General features: G+C 37.2%; 4 protein-coding genes across 4 annotated transcripts; 2 read left to right on the top strand and 2 right to left on the bottom strand.

Moving 5' to 3' along the window:
• Positions 1-314: 314 nt before the first annotated feature.
• LOC129796955 (28S ribosomal protein S2, mitochondrial) lies at positions 315-1,443 on the top strand. Its single transcript, XM_055839112.1, has 3 exons — positions 315-402; positions 510-614; positions 689-1,443. The coding sequence occupies exons 1-3, from the start codon at positions 381-383 to the stop codon at positions 1,378-1,380; spliced, it is 819 nt and encodes a 272-aa protein (XP_055695087.1). The 5' UTR covers positions 315-380; the 3' UTR covers positions 1,381-1,443.
• Positions 1,444-1,484: 41 nt separating this feature from the next.
• Positions 1,485-3,226, bottom strand: LOC129796954 (dehydrogenase/reductase SDR family member 7-like). Its single transcript, XM_055839111.1, has 3 exons — positions 2,997-3,226; positions 2,509-2,890; positions 1,485-2,447 (listed from the first exon to the last, which is right to left on the bottom strand). Exons 1-3 carry the CDS (start codon positions 3,118-3,120, stop codon positions 1,988-1,990), a joined length of 966 nt encoding a protein of 321 aa, XP_055695086.1. The 5' UTR covers positions 3,121-3,226; the 3' UTR covers positions 1,485-1,987.
• A 161-nt stretch (positions 3,227-3,387) lies between these two features.
• LOC129796959 (dehydrogenase/reductase SDR family member 7-like) lies at positions 3,388-5,006 on the bottom strand. The gene is made up of 3 exons (XM_055839117.1): positions 4,747-5,006; positions 4,023-4,404; positions 3,388-3,955 (listed from the first exon to the last, which is right to left on the bottom strand). The coding sequence occupies exons 1-3, from the start codon at positions 4,874-4,876 to the stop codon at positions 3,499-3,501; spliced, it is 969 nt and encodes a 322-aa protein (XP_055695092.1). The 5' UTR covers positions 4,877-5,006; the 3' UTR covers positions 3,388-3,498.
• Positions 5,007-6,570: 1,564 nt separating this feature from the next.
• LOC129796958 (probable multidrug resistance-associated protein lethal(2)03659) lies at positions 6,571-16,372 on the top strand. The gene is made up of 7 exons (XM_055839116.1): positions 6,571-6,776; positions 8,750-8,843; positions 9,029-9,274; positions 9,891-10,472; positions 11,694-13,563; positions 14,372-14,522; positions 14,582-16,372. The coding sequence occupies exons 2-7, from the start codon at positions 8,767-8,769 to the stop codon at positions 15,811-15,813; spliced, it is 4,158 nt and encodes a 1,385-aa protein (XP_055695091.1). The 5' UTR covers positions 6,571-6,776; positions 8,750-8,766; the 3' UTR covers positions 15,814-16,372.
• Positions 16,373-17,262: the final 890 nt, after the last annotated feature.

Raw genomic sequence — 17,262 nt, forward strand, 5'->3', positions numbered from 1 at the left:
TATTTTATTTTTGAGATGGTCCAAATTCTTTGCACAGGAAAAATCAATCATAACGCGTCGAGTTATGAGTTGGTGTCCCACAATGTGTAGAAGTTTGTTTATGCGTTGTAATGCGATTTGTGAGCAGTATTACTAGGCAAAATTAGTAATAGTAGGCACCACTATTTTCGTAATGTGGGATGTCTAAAATGTACTTGTACCAAGTTTGAGACCGATCTGGGGTGGTCAGTTTTTCCGTCGATTACAATATTTGGTGTTCGCCACGAAGTGGAACACCAACTAATTCGAGCATTTTACAGTAAAACTGCAATAATGAAAAAAAAGTTAGGTTATTTGTCAAAATTCATTCACAAGTTGGGATTTTTTAGTGAGGGAAAATAATGCTAAAATCTCTACAAATTGGTTAGTAATAGTCCACAAAGGTTTGATTACTGCAAAAAAGAAAAACCTACTGATGTTTAATTGTTAAAACAAAGCAGGAAATTCATTTAAAATTGTTTATTTTTTAGGGATAAGACGGCAGCTTGGCTCGCCGACACTATGCAGAAGTCGGACTGCTATCGCGGAGTGGCCCCAAAACTCAAACGAAGTTAATGCCCCAAAGAGTAAAATAGGTACAATAAGATTTATCTTAGATCTCCAACAAAATTAATCTGCTAAATAAATTTATCTTTTATAATCGCACCAGAAATCGTTGATCCGTTGACACATCCGGATTACTTCAATGTTCACAACCTCTTTACGGTGCGAGATTTATTTAATGCCCGAGTACACTATGGTCACAAGATCGGCTCATTGGATGATCGCATGAAGCCATACATCTATGGATCTCGCTTGGGACACTTAATTTTCGATTTGGACCAGACAGCTTGTCATCTTCGTGAAGCACTCAACTTTGCTGCACACATTGCCTACAATGACGGTTTAATCCTCTTTCTGTACCGTGGAGCCCTCAATGCACATCTTGTTGAGAAGACAGCTTTGGAGTGCGAGGAGTTCTCCCACACACGCTACTGGCGCGGGGGTGTCTTCACAAATGCCAAAGTTCAATTTAAGGCAGTCACGAGACTTCCGGATCTCTGCATTTTCCTCAATACACTCAACAACGTGATGACCCAGCACACGGCTGTGAGAGATTCAGCCAAAATGTCCATCCCAACTATTGGGGTAGTTGATACAAATTGCAATCCCAATCTCATAACGTACCCTGTGCCGGGTAATGATGACTCTCCGGCATCAATTGAATTGTACTGCAGGGTATTCAAGGAGGCTATTATGCGTGGGAAGCAGAAAAGGAAGAAACACATGGAGATTCTACAGCGACAAGATTCCCAAATGGAAAATCCAAATACAAATGAGAAGATTTTAGAAAATGCTTGAAAGTTGTAAAGTAATATTTGTAAGAGATAAATAATATACGTTTTACGTATTATATTAGTAAAACTCTCTTGTCTTTTCTATATGAGAAGGTTAATCTGTAATTGTTTTTCAATGATTTATTTACCTCCTTTTCATTACAGGAATGCAGCTGATTTATTTTGTATTTGTGAGTATAGCTTTTTTCCGGCAAGATTTTCTCAACTTTATTTAACAAATGAATGTTTTTTTAAAGGCGTTGAAAAGTTTGATTATTTAAACAATAATTAGTTTTTTTTTTCTTATAAAAGATTTTTTTTATCAATTTATATAAATAGCGATGACTAAAAACTTAATTATAATTCATCCAACCTCTTCATTTAATTGATTTAATTAATTTAACTTGTTAATCAACAACGGTCTCATAATGAGCTGGAAATATTAACCCTCTTTATGCTTTTTATAAAGATTTTTTTATTTTATATTAAATTTTTATTAAACATCACCTGTCCCGGTTCTTATAACAAAAAACTCACGCGAGTTTTATTTACTTGTTTTTATGAATAATTGGAATGAAAAAAAAATTGCATAGAACTTTATTACGTATGTGTGTGTGGTAAAGATAAGATTGTTAGTTGCTATCTCTTATCTTTTTTAGTCCTCCGATGCCAATGTATTTTACGACGAGAACACGGATATTTGGAAAGTAGAGACTCACGTAGAGTAGTAGGGAAATAGGGAAGAGTCCTACCCAATTGATGTGGAGTTTATTGGCGAGGGCAACGGCATAAAGATGAGCACACCGCTCAGCCGTCATACGTTTGTCCGTTGGTTTTACTGATTCCCCATATTTGGCACCTTCGCGATCAGTGAAGGCTTCCTGGAGGAATTCTGAGAATGTCGGTCCTGGGCAGAAGATTGTGACATCGAGACCGGGATTTTCAGTCTGAAGGGCCCCAAAGTAGCCATGAATTGAGTATTTAGCTCCTGTGTAGCTAGCTGAATTGGGAACAGGAATCAATCCTGCTGTACTGGATGTCACCGCAATGTGACCACGTACATTTGCTCCTTTAAAGTATCTCACAGCGATCCTTTAAGGAAATATTCACCAATTAGAGAAGAAAAGAAAATGATTCAATTAGAATAAATTACCGTGAGAGATTAACGACACTGAAGACGTCCAGTTGAAAGAGATCTTGATCGACTTTGAGGGAGATCTCCTCCCAACTTGCCCGTTGGGAGCGTCCAGCATTGTTGACGAGAATATCGAGGCGTCCAAAGTGCTGGAGAACATGATCGAAAAATTGCTGATGACGCGAAATCTCCAGCATATCCATCTGCATGACTAGAATATCAATGGGTTGCAGCTTTCCGCCTGCCTGTGTGAGACATTCCCGTTTGACGTTCTCAAGTTCAGCCCCACGACGGGCAGTTAGAACCAATTTCACCCCATTCTTTGCCAACTCAATGGCCAGCTGCTTACCAATGCCCGACGATGCCCCCGTAATCCACACAACAGTGCCAGACAGAGATGCTAATGAGCAGCAAATTGTGAGTTGGGGAGATCGTGGAGATAAATTTGTGTGATAAAAGTGGGTGAATGTTGAGGAATTTCACACGAAAAGAAAAAAAATACTCACAAACTCTCTTGCCCACGAGGCTTCTAACAAAGAGTTCAATGTCAGAATCGAGGAGACACCACAGGATCACATTAATGAGATAGTAAATGAAAACGAGGACACCGATAAATGCAAAAAAACCCATAATTGAATCCCAAGAAATAAATTACTTGATGTGCTGACGACTTCTCAACACTACTGCTACTACAACATCAAATAGGTCTTATCACGCAACAGAAAGCCAACATTCTGGTGTGAGTCGCCACAAGAAATTGTATTAGTGGATATACCAACGAGACTCAATACTGCTACACCGCGATCGTGATCTTGAATCATTTCACTTTCGAGCGAGGTGGACTGGCGGCAGCATCTAAAAAGGGAGAAGCGTGAAGATCACGAGAAACAGAGATGATTTTGCCAACACGTCTATTTTTTTTATTGGTAGAAGGATCGTTAAACAACTCAAATGCATAGAAATGAGATTTCTGGTTCTCCATCAGGAGGAAAGATCATTTTTCTCTCATCACTTGCTGTCGCGGATCTTGTAGAGTGTCTTGGAGCCCATCAACTGGATCACAAAGTTGTAGAGATTGGGGTAGTATTTGAGGTAGAGGAGGAATGAGAAGGGGAAACATCCAGCCCAATTGAGATTAGTTCCATTTGCCAGTGCCACGGAGAAGAGTTCAGCGCACCTCTCGGCGGTTAATCTCTTATCAGACGATTTAACTGATTGCCCGTATTTTTCGCCAATCTTATTTGTAAAGGCTTCATGGAGGAATTCGGAGAATGTTGGTCCAGCGCAGAAGATTGTCGTCTTGATGTAAGGATGCTCAAGCTTCAGGGCGTGCATGTAGCCATTGATGGCGTGCTTTGCTGCAACGTATGTTGCAGAATTGGGAATTGCCATCAATCCAGCAATGCTGGAGTTTACAGCAATGTGCCCATTAATCCCCTTATCCAGGAAGTACCGAACAGCAATTCTGGAAGAGACAGACATTAGAAATTCATTCCCATTTTGAAATTAGAGAAGAAAATTTATTTTCCAACCTTGATAAATTAATTGCACTGAAGACATCGAGGTCAAATAGGGCACGATCAACGCTCAAATCGATATCCTGCCATGCAGCCCTTTGAGATCTTCCTGCATTATTCACAAGGATATCCAGCGTGCCAAAATGTTCAATGACTCGCCCGAAGAATTCTTCATGACGCTCCAATTGCAGCATATCCATTTGCATGGTAAGGATATCTTTTTCTTTGAGTTTCCCACCGGAAAATGTGAGACATTGCTCTTTGACTTTCTCCAGCTCTGCCACACGTCGTGCTGTGAGAACCAACTTGACGCCATGGGTAGCGAGGGTGTGTGCCAAACTCTGACCAATCCCAGATGAAGCTCCAGTGATCCACACAACTTTTCCACTCAAAGAAGCTGCTCATTCAGCACGATGGCGTCGTGTGTTTTATGTGAGTAAGAAAACATTTTGATCATTTTATCACCACGTGAATTTTTCTTCCATGTTTTTTTTATGCATAGGAATTATACTAAATTATTTCTTTGTTAAATGGACAAATATTTAATTTATCCACCTTGTATAGCCTATTTAGGAAGAGCCAAATAATTGTTTATACAGGAAAATTTACTTTTATAATCTCAAAGAAAAAGCATATTGTAAAAAGATTTCCTCTTATCTGTGATCAAGCAATAACACCTCTGAACTTTTTCCGCAATTCAGATATTTTGTGCGGTCTTTTTCACCCCAAAAAAACTTACATATTTTCTTCCCGAATTTACTCTTGATGAACAATTCAATATCGCAATCCAGGGAAATCCAAAGGATGAGATTAAAGAGGTAGTAGAGGCAGGTGATTAGGGTGATCGACGAAAGAATTAGGAAAATCATTTTTCTTTTTTTTTTAACACGCACTTTAATACAAAAATAACTTGCTCACAGAAATTCTATTAATTTTGGACCTTCACTGAACGACCCACAGAGAGATAATGAGGAGCTGATGTCGAATGTGGCGCATGATATACTGAAAAATTGTAAAGCATTTTAGTAGAAGGATTGTTTTGCCAGTAAAACGAGTTTTCAAAAAAAAGCATGGGAATTATTTGGCTAAAATAGAGGAGACGGAGGCCAAATACAGTGGGACCCCAGTACAACGACCACTCGGATGTACTCTTCACACTCATTATTTTCAATGCGCGAGAGTAGTATAACCAAGTGGTCGTTGTACTGGGGCCCACTGTAGACTCAAATGTAGCAACATTTTCATGCGATCTTGCGTTGAAATATTTAGACAATTTATTGATTTGTACAGACTTTGGATCTTCTGAGGATCAATTAGGATTTCTTTACTCTGCGCCAGAATGGATTAGAAAGGACAAAGCCTTGTTCGGGGTATAAAAAAATATTTTGCTTCAATTCATTGCATATTTTATTGGCCCTCTATTTTATTTTATGGAAAAATAATAATAAATATTCTCAGATGTGATCACGACGTTTTCGATTCGATTCGATTCATTCATAACTTTCAGTTGAAAGTTGTTGAAACAGAGAACAAAAATTAAACAACGACGTAGAATTTTTGCTCTTTAATCTTAATTCGATCTCAAATAACAATGGTTAAGATAGGATGGATATTTTGGCAATCTAAGCATCCTAAAAGCTCAGGCAATTCCGGTTTTATTTAATAAGTCTTAAGGGAATATTTTCAGGCTTAAATAATATTTTAAAAATATGTATAAGAAAAATATTTTCGATCTTTAGGGGAGAGCGGGGTTAAAAAAGTCACTTAAGGGTTTAGAAAAAGCTCAAAATATCATATTTCCCAAACAGATAAAGCAAAATGTATAGCTCATTTCTTTAGGATATTTCTTGCCCTACAACTCTTTCTCATATCATTTTGTTCTATCTAGCTAGGAAATATGATATTTTAAGCTTTTTCCAAACCCTTAAGTGACTTTATTAGCCCCGCCCTCCCCTATAGAAAACATACAGCATGAAAATAAACAACAAACATTAGAAAAATCTCCAAACGTTAGAAAAAAAAGTTAAAATGTAACGTCAAACGTTAGAAAATAAACTCTAATCGTTAGGAAAGAAATATTAAATGTTAGAATAAACGTCTAACGTTAAAAAAGGAATGCGAAACGAAAGAATAAACGTCAAACGTTAGAATAGAAATGTAGAACGGTGAAATTATAGGAACAAATTGTCAAAAGCTGCTAATTCGAATGTAACAGCCGTTTTAGTATAGTTTAGTAATCCCAATCTTCATAATCATCTTTAATCATTTATTATCTTTTTAATTAAAAAGTAGAGACTGAATAGTTTTCTAGGTTTATCCATGTCAAATATAAAAGCAATTTTCCTTAATTCCAAATGTTTATTTGTTCAAATGCTCAATGATTAATTAATTTTAAAATTTTATTAAAATCTTTTCGCACGAATTTGAAGAGCAGCGATTACATTTCATTGATTTCATGAAAATTTCATGGTGCTGAAATTCTAGATATTCTCGTAACCAAACGTTGGTCCCCCACCACGGCACATAGTGCAAGAAAATATTCTCCGCTGCTCGCTAACAGTGTCAGTCGATGACAGAAGTTGTCGCACGCAATTGAGGAGTACAGTGCAAGCGAGGTGGTCGCAGTGTGTGATTTCTCCACACAAAAAGATCCCCCATTGTCCCAAATAAAATGCATAGTGTTTGATAGAATTGGGCAGAAGAAGTGTGGGCGATAGTGTGTGCCTTAGTGATTAAATCCCTGTGAAGCTATTCTAAATAGTGAGGCTGGTAAGTCCAATTATCCCACATTCGGATGGATTTTTTTGGGGGCACCGGGGGTTAAGGTTGAATCTGTGTGTGTTTGACGGGGAGATTATGAAATCAAAAATGTTCACACCGTTAGCCCAGTTATTCGTAGATATAGTGAAAAAAATATTTAAGGAAAATCATCAAAAAAAAGCTCTCTTATCAGATTTTATTTATTTGTCAAGTTAGAGAAATTTTTTTGTACTATCTGCAAGGCAACGTTTAATTTCGTAATTGCGCGTGAAAAGCCTCCCGACCTCTTTTTCTTTCACTCCACATTGACCAACGTTATCAATTTAAGCATTTTGCCCATATAAAATCAATCGCAATCTCAACAATCAAGATCGCACATCATTATTTCCCTCCAATGAGTTTTTCACGCAAATACAATTTCAAGCAATTCACGATGATTTTACACAAAAATTCGTCGCGCACAGAGGAAACACGACGACCCATTATCTCTAATTGGTTGTTAACAATTTACCCATACTTCATCCAACAATTCGATAATCCACTAAATTTAACAAGTTTGTCGCCCACGCCGTGCTGATAATTTTATCTTTTGGACAATTTAATTAGTCAATCGTGTGAACTAAGCAAAATGAGTGTTGCCGGCGTATGGTCTCGGAATAAATCACAATGCTTGATTATTGCACAATTCCCCTTAATTTCTCCGCGTGAGTGTTTTGTATATCGTTGCGAAACGTATTTAGCTGTGTTGAATTTTTTTTAGCTTGTAAAGTATAAAATACTTTTGAATTTCTGCAATTTAGAAATTATATTTTAGTTCTTTTAATTTGATATGGAACCTTATTGGTTTCTTTTAGGGTTTTGTTGAACGTTTAAGCTTTAGTTGCTTTTGTATAAAAGGGCTTTTGTGTATTTAAAGGAAGGTAGGCCGAAAATCACACCTAAACTTGGAATGATCATTATATGAAAGAATCTGCTGTTGCTCGGTTAGTTCCGATCACGCGTTTTCTAATTTTTTTAAATCATTTTTTACTTTCATTTTGGAGGATGCCTGATCAGAAATTATGATATTTTATGATTCCTGAAAAAGGATAATTCTCATTTTTAATAAAGAATTATTCCATCACAATTCATTTGATGATAGAACAGATATTACAATTAAATATACAACTGTGAAACAATGAAAATGGCTAACAATGATCTCAGTATTATAAGAAAAGTTCTTAACATCCTGAATGGAGTGAATATTCCTTAAAGGACCGTAAGGATCTTCGAAGGCGGAATGAAAAAAAAATTTTTTTTATGGGTTACCCAGACATTGAAATTTTTCGATTTCGTCCTTCATAATCCTATGAGGACATTAGAATGTTTTTTTTTATGATCATAAAGTGGCCAGGAACTATCAAGGCTTCGTCCTACAAAACATTAGCTCAATTAATAAAAAAATAGCTGCAGATTTTTTTTAATCTAACAATGATATGAAAGCTTTATCAAGGACTGCTTAAAAGAATTATTAGGAATTTAGCTGATAAAAATTTTTAAAAAAGAATCAGCAATTTTTTTAATAAAATTTTCTCTAAATTAACTTACTTTATCCAGTAAAAAGAACTCTCATCTTCGGTATTTGATTGTTTTCTTTTCATATTGATTCGATTTTTATTTTTTATTCGTCAATTTGCTTGAATTGAATCACAAAAATGGAATCATAAATAATGCACGGACAGGTAGCGTAAGGTCTTTAAATAGGTCTCCCATTGATGAAATTTGATGACTGACCATATAAAAAATCATCTTACTACGTCGCAGGGTACCTATATATGTGTATAACATTGTAAATATTTACTTAGAATTTAGCCTAATTAATTGCGGGCCATGTTTATTAGGTTTTCCTCATTGAAGGACCATTTTCGTCAAGAACATTATGGTGCTTTTTTTACTCATATTTTACTCATAATAATTTGTTTTTTTCTTTTTGTCTTTCCCAGTATTTTGATAGGAAACAATGGAGGCTCTATCTGAGAGCAAAAAGCCGGCAAATCCACGCGAAAAGGCTAACTTCTTCTCATACCTTGTCTTTTGGTGAGTATATTGTGTAGTACTATCGTTGAAGAGTTTTATCAGTTTTAATGAAGAAAATTTCATTGTCTCAACTTAAGTAAATATTTAACAATTACTCCGCAGCTGTGGGAGATTATTTGCTCAAATGACATGGTGGACGAGAGCTTTTTATTTCATTAACATTATTATTTTTACTCCATTTCCAGGTGGGTGTTACCGATATTTTTCAAAGGACGCAAACAGGAATTAGGAGAAGATGACATCTATGAGGCTCTTAAGTGTCACAAGTCTGACTATCTTGGCAATAAGATGTGCAAAGCGTGGGAACGTGAGCTTGCACTTAAAAAGGAAATGGGAAAGAAGCCTAGTCTTCTGAGAGCTGTTCTCGCTGTATTTGGATGGAAAATTCTTCTTCTTGGTCTATTTCTCGTTGCAATTGAATTTCTTCTCAAGTAAGTTTCTTATTCACAAATAAATTCTTTCTTAATCATATATAGTCATATGAGCTTTGTAAATTTATGCTTTCTCTTTCTCTTCTTAAAACATTATATTATTGATGATGATGATGATGATGTAGGATTCAGGCTCCACTTTTTCTCGGAAACTACATAGCACACTTCAGTAAATTGAATAAAACGTAACTACTTTAAATGTAGAAGAAGAAAAAAAAAGAAATGACTTTAAAATAAAAAAAAAGTCACTGCATGATTAATTTGTTGGGAGCTTCGCATTGAATTCCAATTTGGGAATATACATAATGCTCAAATGAATCAATTGAGAGAAAATTAACTTGTTGATTCTGGTGTTGTGCAACTAATTCATTTTGCAATTGAATGAAACATACATACAAAATCATTTTCATTGTGGGGGTATACCCATATTATGTTTTCAAAGAAACATTTACATTAGAAGTAGGTACCTAATCAAGTTCATTTAAATGGAATCTTCTCTGTTCATGATTGATGGGACTTTTATGTTTTCCTCTTAATCGGGAAAAATGTATTTATCGTGAATATTGTGGGAGAGGTACATAGAATGACAATTATTCTGTTCTTTATTTGATTTCAGGGTTTCCCAGCCACTCTTTCTGGGTGGATTAATTGCCTACTACTCATCGGGTGATGGTGTTATTCGAGATGCATACCTCTATGCTGGAGCTGTGGTACTGTGCAGTGCACTCACAGTTCTCTTTATGCACTCCTTTATGCTCAGCAATTTGCACGAAGGCATGAAATTGCGTGTCTCCATGTGTAGCATGATCTACCGGAAGGCACTACGCTTGAGCAAGAACGCCCTGGGTGACACAACGGTGGGGCAAGTGGTGAATTTGCTATCAAATGATGTTGGACGTCTTGATTTGTCAATCATCTTCCTGCACTACCTCTGGGTGGGACCCCTAGAGACGCTCGTTGTGACCTACCTGATGTACAGAGAAGTTGGCGTTTCAGCTGTCTTTGGTGTCATTTTTCTACTCCTCTTCATCCCACTTCAGGCATATTTGGGCAAGAAAACATCAGTGCTGCGTCTCAAGACGGCCCTCAGAACGGATGAACGTGTCCGGCTGATGAATGAAATTATCCAAGGAATTCAAGTGATCAAGATGTACGCATGGGAGAAGCCATTTGGGAAACTTGTGGAAAAAGCTAGAATGTGAGTTTTTCTTTCTAATATTTAATTTTCTTACATGATTCGTCGTTCATTCATCAAATTAACGAATCTACAACTGAGTTATGATCTTTTTTCCATTTCGTTTTTTTCTCTCTTATTAAACAACATTGTTTTATTAGATGGGCAATTCTATGAACCTCTATTGCGACTCATACAAGCAATTATTGTTAACAAAAGATTCTCATCTAACTTAGCCACGCCAGAATAATATTCCGACTAAATATTCAAAAAAAAAAACATGTATTCGTATCTGAAATTCAGTTTTTTTAAGATCTTAAAAAGGTAAATCTCCTAAGGTGATTGCTCTTTTTTTTTGTGCAATCTTAATTTTCTTTATAAAAGAAAATTCAAGTACTTACCTACATAAACGGAACTGATTACAAACTTTTTTCCTCAACTCAATCGTCAAGCTCTTAAATTAAAATTATATTTTTTATTTGTAATGTTAAATTTCTTTCTTAATCTTACTTCATCAGCTCAATCACCAAGATGTTAATTTTTCCTCAAACAAAGGCTTTTTTTTTTACCTTTTTGTCTGGTAAGACAAAGTATCTGATTCTACAGCTAACCTTGTTAATGACCATAAGTTTGTAAAGTAAAAAACGCAAAGTCATTTTGGTCTGCATTTTATAGGCTATTGAAGTAGTTTATCTACCTTTACGGGGCCATAAAACTGTTTGTAATGCTTTTTGCGACACGTTTTTTTATGATTGGTAAAATGAAAACTGAAGCTAATTTGTGATTATGAGAATCAGTGGCGTAGCCAGAGGCTGTTTGGGTATCTCCTGAGCTTCCTATAAGTTCAGATTTCCGTTATCAAGTCAAGAGAATTCATTTTCATGACTTTCATGTTAAAAATAAATTAAAAAAGAGCTTTTTGTGGAAAATTTCGATAATATAAATCAAATTTAAGTCAATTTCATTAAACTTAAAAATCATTTAAAACTTTTCAAAATAATACGTCCCTGATGAGAATTATTCATGCGGAGGAAATTTTGTAAATTGGAGAAAATAGAATTTATCAATTCGCTTCCGGTACTTAAATCAATTAAGCTTGATCCGCTGACTGAATTGCTGAAAAAATGATTTTTTCCAGATTCATATCTGAAAGTTTTTTTTAGTGTCTTTCATTGCCCTTTCGTAACATAGAAAATCGTCCAAAAATCATTAAATAATAATTAAATTCTATTTTATCTTTTGCAGAAAAGAACTCAAAGTCATCAGATATGTGTCGTACATCAGAGGAATCCTCCTGTCCTTCATCATTTTCTCCACACGCGTATCAGTTTTTATCAGCCTCGTTGCATTTGCACTTCTTGGGAATGTGGTAACAGCGGAGAAAGCCTTCGTCATCACATCCTACTACAACATCCTGCGGCAAACAATGACAATCTTCTTCCCTCAGGGTATTGCACAATTAGCCGAAACACTCGTCTCGATAAAACGTATTCAGAAGTACATGCTGTACAATGAAACAGACATTGGGCGTGAAGAATTCACGGCGGATGCATCGAATGATTCGACATTCAATGAGTACGAGAAGGTGCCCAATAGTACGCAGTCGACAATAACTAAAGGATCGGATGATATAAAGTACATTGATTCCCATGAATCTCTCACGGAAGCAACAACCTACACGGATGAAAAGCCAGCACTGATGAATGGGAATTTGAATCCCGTGGGGATCACAATAAAGTCCCTCATGGCGAAATGGGATCCTCTTGTGATGGACAATACCCTACACGATGTAAGTTTGCAAATTAAACCGGCAACATTGGTGGCAATTATTGGGCCAGTTGGTGCGGGAAAATCGAGTTTAATTCAGGCAATTTTGGGTGAACTACCAGCTACTTCGGGGCAAATTGATATCAATGGCGTACTGTCTTACGCCTCACAGGAGCCATGGCTCTTCTCTGGATCCATTCGTCAGAATATTCTCTTTGGGCAGCCCATGGAGAAGAAGAGGTACCGCGAGGTGGTTAAACGATGTGCCCTCGAGAAGGACTTCTCACTCTTTGCCAATGGAGACAAAACCATTGTCGGTGAACGTGGACAGTCGCTTTCGGGTGGACAGAAAGCACGAATAAGTTTGGCAAGAGCTGTCTACAGGCAGGCAGCAATTTATCTTCTCGATGATCCGCTGAGTGCAGTAGATACACACGTTGGAAGGCATTTATTTGATCAGTGCATGAGGAATTTCCTTCGTGGTAAAATTGTCATCCTCGTCACCCATCAGCTACAGTACCTACAGCATGCAGATCAAATTGTCATCCTGGACAAGGGGCGTATTCAGGATGTTGGAACGTATGAGAGTTTGAAGGAATCTGGTTTGGATTTCGCCAAGATGCTGCGTGAATCGAAGGAAGAGGGCAAAAGTGATGAGAATGAGGATAGTCGTAGTCGAAGTGGGAGCAAGACTTACCAACGGAGAATAAGTGAGACAAGCCTGGAGTCTCTGGATCAAACGCACGACACCCCAATGCAGACAGAGGAGGGCCGGAAAGAGGGCTCTGTTGGCTTTGGCATGTACAAGAAGTATTTCCAAGCAAGCGGAGGCTTCTGTGCCTTCTACTGGATGATGCTCTTCTGTGTCACAGCACAACTGTGTGCCTCAGCGGGTGATTACTTCCTCACGTATTGGGTGAATAAGGAGGAACAGCGCAATGTTGAAGTTCTCCTGGCCATGACCAGGGACAATGCAAATGATTCATTTGTTGATGCCAGTCTACCTGGTGATGCGTCCGTGAATGCAACAGAATCCAATGGAACGGATTTCTTCGCAAAGATACTTAAATATGTCGGAGCCGAAGATTACAACAACCACGTGGATATTTATATTTTTACAGCTCTCACCATAGCCACGGTGGTTATCACCCTATCCAGAAGCTTCATATTCTTCAATTTAGCCGTGAGAGCTGCAAAAGTTCTCCACAATGCCATGTACACCGGTGTCACCAAGGCCAGTATGTACTTCTTCAATACAAACCCATCTGGGAGGATTCTCAACAGATTCTCCAAGGATATGGGACAAGTTGATGAATTCCTTCCAACTGTTATGATTGATGTTATTCAGGTGAGTGCAAAATTTTCTTCTCTTTTGCTGCCTAGAATAGAGTGCAAATATTTTGATTCTATTCCGACTAGACGTAGAATTCAGGGCACCTTTTAATATCTCAATAATGCGCAAATATTTTTACACAAACAATGCGATAAGTTGATTAAACTCTCAACAATAAAGCTCATGTAGTATATTTTCAAAAACTCTTATCAGTTTTAACTTCATTGCACATTATAGACTTGGAGATATGCCGATTATGTCAATTAAATGCTTTAAATACCTTTTCATATTGTTGTGAAATTTTGAATGGCTTCAAATTGCTGCTCCGGGCTTTCATTTTTGTCTCCAACTGATTAATAACTTGTATTTCCACGTTGAGAGCTCTGGGGATCATTCCATTGACCCACCAAGATAGTATTTAAGTTAAGCTATTTCGGATCTATCTTATGTTTTATGGTGGTGGATTTTTTTGGGGGTTTGAGCTGAACATCAGCTAGTTGCTAGATCTCTTCCGTGTTCTCAGACACTTTGTCTATTCTTGGAAACTGGAGTTTCTTCGATGTTTTCATTAATTTAGACAACTAATTCATACATTCCTCGTCAGTTGACGTTGATTGATCCCACCGCTGCCACCAATTGTTCTGCCTTTTGATAATATTTTGTTCACAAAATGAGTTATGCTCAATGCCTATCTACCTAGAACAATAGGAGAATTCGATAGCAGTAACTGAAAGAATTTATAAACTCATTAATTAAAACCAATAGAGAATCATTTTGAAATAAATTGTTTCTTTAACTAATAAAAAATTTTCCTTTTTTGCAGATTTTTCTCTCATTGGCGGGTATAATTGTTGTCGTGGCCGTTGTGAATTATTGGCTCCTCATACCAACCGTGATAATTGGTATTATCTTCTACTTCCTGCGTGATTTCTACCTAATAACATCGAGATCTGTGAAGAGAATTGAAGCTACAAGTAAGGAAATGAATACGTTTTTTTATTTTCTTTTCTTAATAAATCTAATTTATTTACAGCTCGATCACCTATTTATTCCCACTTGGGAGCCTCCCTTACGGGCCTTTCAACCATTCGTGCCTTTAAAACACAACGGGTTCTCGTGAAGGAGTTTGATAGTCTACAGGATCTCAATAGTTCGGCATTCTATGTATTCATCTCGACAAGTCGTGCCTTTGGCTTCTGGTTGGATGTCTTCTGTGTCATCTACATTGCCATTGTGACGCTGAGTTTCTTCCTAATGGGGGATGCTTTTGGTGGCAATGTTGGTCTTGCCATTACACAAGCAATCGGGATGACGGGAATGGTTCAGTGGGGTATGAGGCAGTCAGCTGAGTTGGAGAACACCATGACTGCTGTGGAGAGAGTTGTGGAGTACCAGACGGTCGATCCCGAAGGGCAATTGGAGGCAATTGGGGACAAGAAACCACCACCAAGTTGGCCGGAGGAAGGTAAAGTGACTTTCGATCGTCTCTCACTTCGCTACTTCCCCACAAAGGATGCCGATAGAGTGCTCAAGGAATTGGAATTTGAGATAAAGCCACGCGAAAAGATTGGTATTGTGGGGAGAACGGGTGCAGGAAAGTCTTCGCTCATCAATGCTCTATTCCGGCTGTCCTACAACGAGGGGAGCATTATTATTGATGCGAGGGATACAGGGTCAATGGGCTTGCATGATTTGCGGAAGAAAATCTCAATAATTCCGCAAGAACCAGTCCTCTTCTCCGGATCTATGCGCTACAATCTCGATCCCTTCGATGAGTACCCAGATGAGAAGCTGTGGAAGGCACTGGATGATGTGAAACTAAAGGCAGTTATTACGGATCTCCCATCGGGATTGCAGAGCAAAATCTCCGAGGGTGGAAGCAACTTTAGTGTGGGTCAGAGACAACTGGTTTGCCTTGCAAGGGCACTTTTGCGTGAGAATAAAATCCTCGTAATGGATGAAGCAACAGCCAATGTTGATCCACAGACGGATAATCTCATTCAAGCTACAATCAGGCAGATGTTTGCTGACTGCACAGTTCTCACAATTGCCCATCGGCTCAACACTGTCATGGATTCCGATCGTGTTCTCGTGATGGATGCCGGAAGGGCTGTTGAATTTGCCCCACCATACGAGCTTCTCACGGGCATCAGTGGATCTGGGATCTTCGAAGGTATGCTCCGTGAGACAGGCAAAGGAACATACGATCAACTTCTGGAGGTAGCCCGAAAGAACTACGAAAGATCACATCAAACAAATGCGTGATAACACACCTCCCCAAGAAAAAAGAAATCCCTCAAATTGGTGGATTTCCGGGAGATGAAACATTCCCAGCAGGATGTTTTTTTGTAGTATTATTAAAATGCCCGGATGAACACCCAAAACCTTCACAACTTGAGCACTTTCTGTCTCTGCACAGAGTGTGGCGATTTGCTTAAATGGAAAAAAATGAAACTAAAATCCAATATTTTTTTCATATTGGAGCCAATGGTACTTAGAACTGTGAAAAATCCTTGATCGATTTTTCCTTTCTTTTCTACCGCAACAGAACCCACTATATACTTAAGTAGAAAACTGGGATGTGCCTTTTGTCAGCATGTTTATTTTTTTTTTAGAAATTTTTTGTGATTGTCTAATTTTTCTCAATTCTTATATATTTTTTTAATAGGTTTATATTTTTTGTCGAGAAAAAGATTGCAAAAAAAAGTTTAGCAAAAAGGTCTTAATTATTTACATACAAAAGTGATATATGTAAATCTTTGTAAAAGCCCACAGAAATGTATATTAGTTAGTGAAATAAAATATCATTTTGAGAAGTAAAGCATTTTTTGTCTTTTGAACTTGATGAGAATTTTTAAAGGAGTTTATTCATTTTGTTGAGGTAGTCGTCGTGGCATCATTATAACCAGGGGGGTGACATAATTATTATTTTAGTGAAGCCAAGCAAATTAATGGCGAACGTTTTTTTTTTGAAAAACTCACCTTTGAATCCAAGTTTTCAATAAATGAATTCTAATAAATTCAGGCAAAGCTCTTTTCATTGCATACCGCTCTTTTTCGAGGTATTTGAATCGACGATAAGTCTTTGATATAGAAGTAGTTGACCAGCTTACCAAGGAAACTGTTGAGGTATTCTTCTTCTTTGAAAATGTTATTTATCTACTGATAAGGCATATGAGTGTTATGTTATTTGCGTAGATATCTTCTTTAGTAGCCCTGAAAGTTCGTGTTGTTCTACTGATAGAAAAATTTAAAATGGAGCATGAAGAGAAGTGTTTAATTTCTTTGTGGTCTGATGAAGGTGTTCTATTGATCTAATGTTCTACTTGAAATTCGTTAATTCTGCAATTTCAATTTAAATCAGGGAATTTGAATGACGCATAACATCTTACGCATAAGCTTGGAAAAAGTAGCAAAAATTTTCTCAAAAATGCACTTCTTGTTTCTTTTTCTTTTTAATCCTTTAAAGACCGCATGAAATGTAGAAATATTTGATATTTTCATCGAGATATCCATTCTGTAGATAGTCCTAGAAGACATTTATTTTTTGATCAAAACGTCTGCTTTGGCATCTTGTATAAAAAGAAATTAATGCATTTAGTGCTTCACGTTTGGGTCTATTAAAAATGGTATATTTATGCTTTATGCATTAGAAAAACGAAAAAAAAATACAATGGTGACGTCATAGTTTGACAACCCAATTCATAAATTGCA

The sequence above is a fragment of the Lutzomyia longipalpis genome, chromosome 1, assembly GCF_024334085.1.
Source record: "Lutzomyia longipalpis isolate SR_M1_2022 chromosome 1, ASM2433408v1".
Taxonomy (NCBI): domain Eukaryota; kingdom Metazoa; phylum Arthropoda; class Insecta; order Diptera; family Psychodidae; genus Lutzomyia; species Lutzomyia longipalpis.

Coding starts and splice junctions, on each gene's coding strand:
- LOC129796955 (XM_055839112.1), top strand. CDS start 381: ATGCTAAAATCTCTACAAATTG. Junction 403..509: donor GCTAAAATCTCTACAAATTG/GTTAGTAATAGT, acceptor TTTATTTTTTAG/GGATAAGACGGCAGCTTGGC. Junction 615..688: donor TGCCCCAAAGAGTAAAATAG/GTACAATAAGAT, acceptor TAATCGCACCAG/AAATCGTTGATCCGTTGACA.
- LOC129796954 (XM_055839111.1), bottom strand. CDS start 3,120: ATGGGTTTTTTTGCATTTATCGGTGTCCTCGTTTTCATTTACTATCTC. Junction 2,891..2,996: donor CCTCGTGGGCAAGAGAGTTT/GTGAGTATTTTT, acceptor GCTGCTCATTAG/CATCTCTGTCTGGCACTGTT. Junction 2,448..2,508: donor AGTGTCGTTAATCTCTCACG/GTAATTTATTCT, acceptor ATTTCCTTAAAG/GATCGCTGTGAGATACTTTA.
- LOC129796958 (XM_055839116.1), top strand. CDS start 8,767: ATGGAGGCTCTATCTGAGAGCAAAAAGCCGGCAAATCCACGCGAAAAG. Junction 8,844..9,028: donor TTCTCATACCTTGTCTTTTG/GTGAGTATATTG, acceptor CTCCATTTCCAG/GTGGGTGTTACCGATATTTT. Junction 14,523..14,581: donor GAAGAGAATTGAAGCTACAA/GTAAGGAAATGA, acceptor ATTTATTTACAG/CTCGATCACCTATTTATTCC.
- LOC129796959 (XM_055839117.1), bottom strand. CDS start 4,876: ATGATTTTCCTAATTCTTTCGTCGATCACCCTAATCACCTGCCTCTAC. Junction 4,405..4,746: donor TAAATTCGGGAAGAAAATAT/GTAAGTTTTTTT, acceptor CTGAATGAGCAG/CTTCTTTGAGTGGAAAAGTT. Junction 3,956..4,022: donor AGTGCAATTAATTTATCAAG/GTTGGAAAATAA, acceptor TGTCTCTTCCAG/AATTGCTGTTCGGTACTTCC.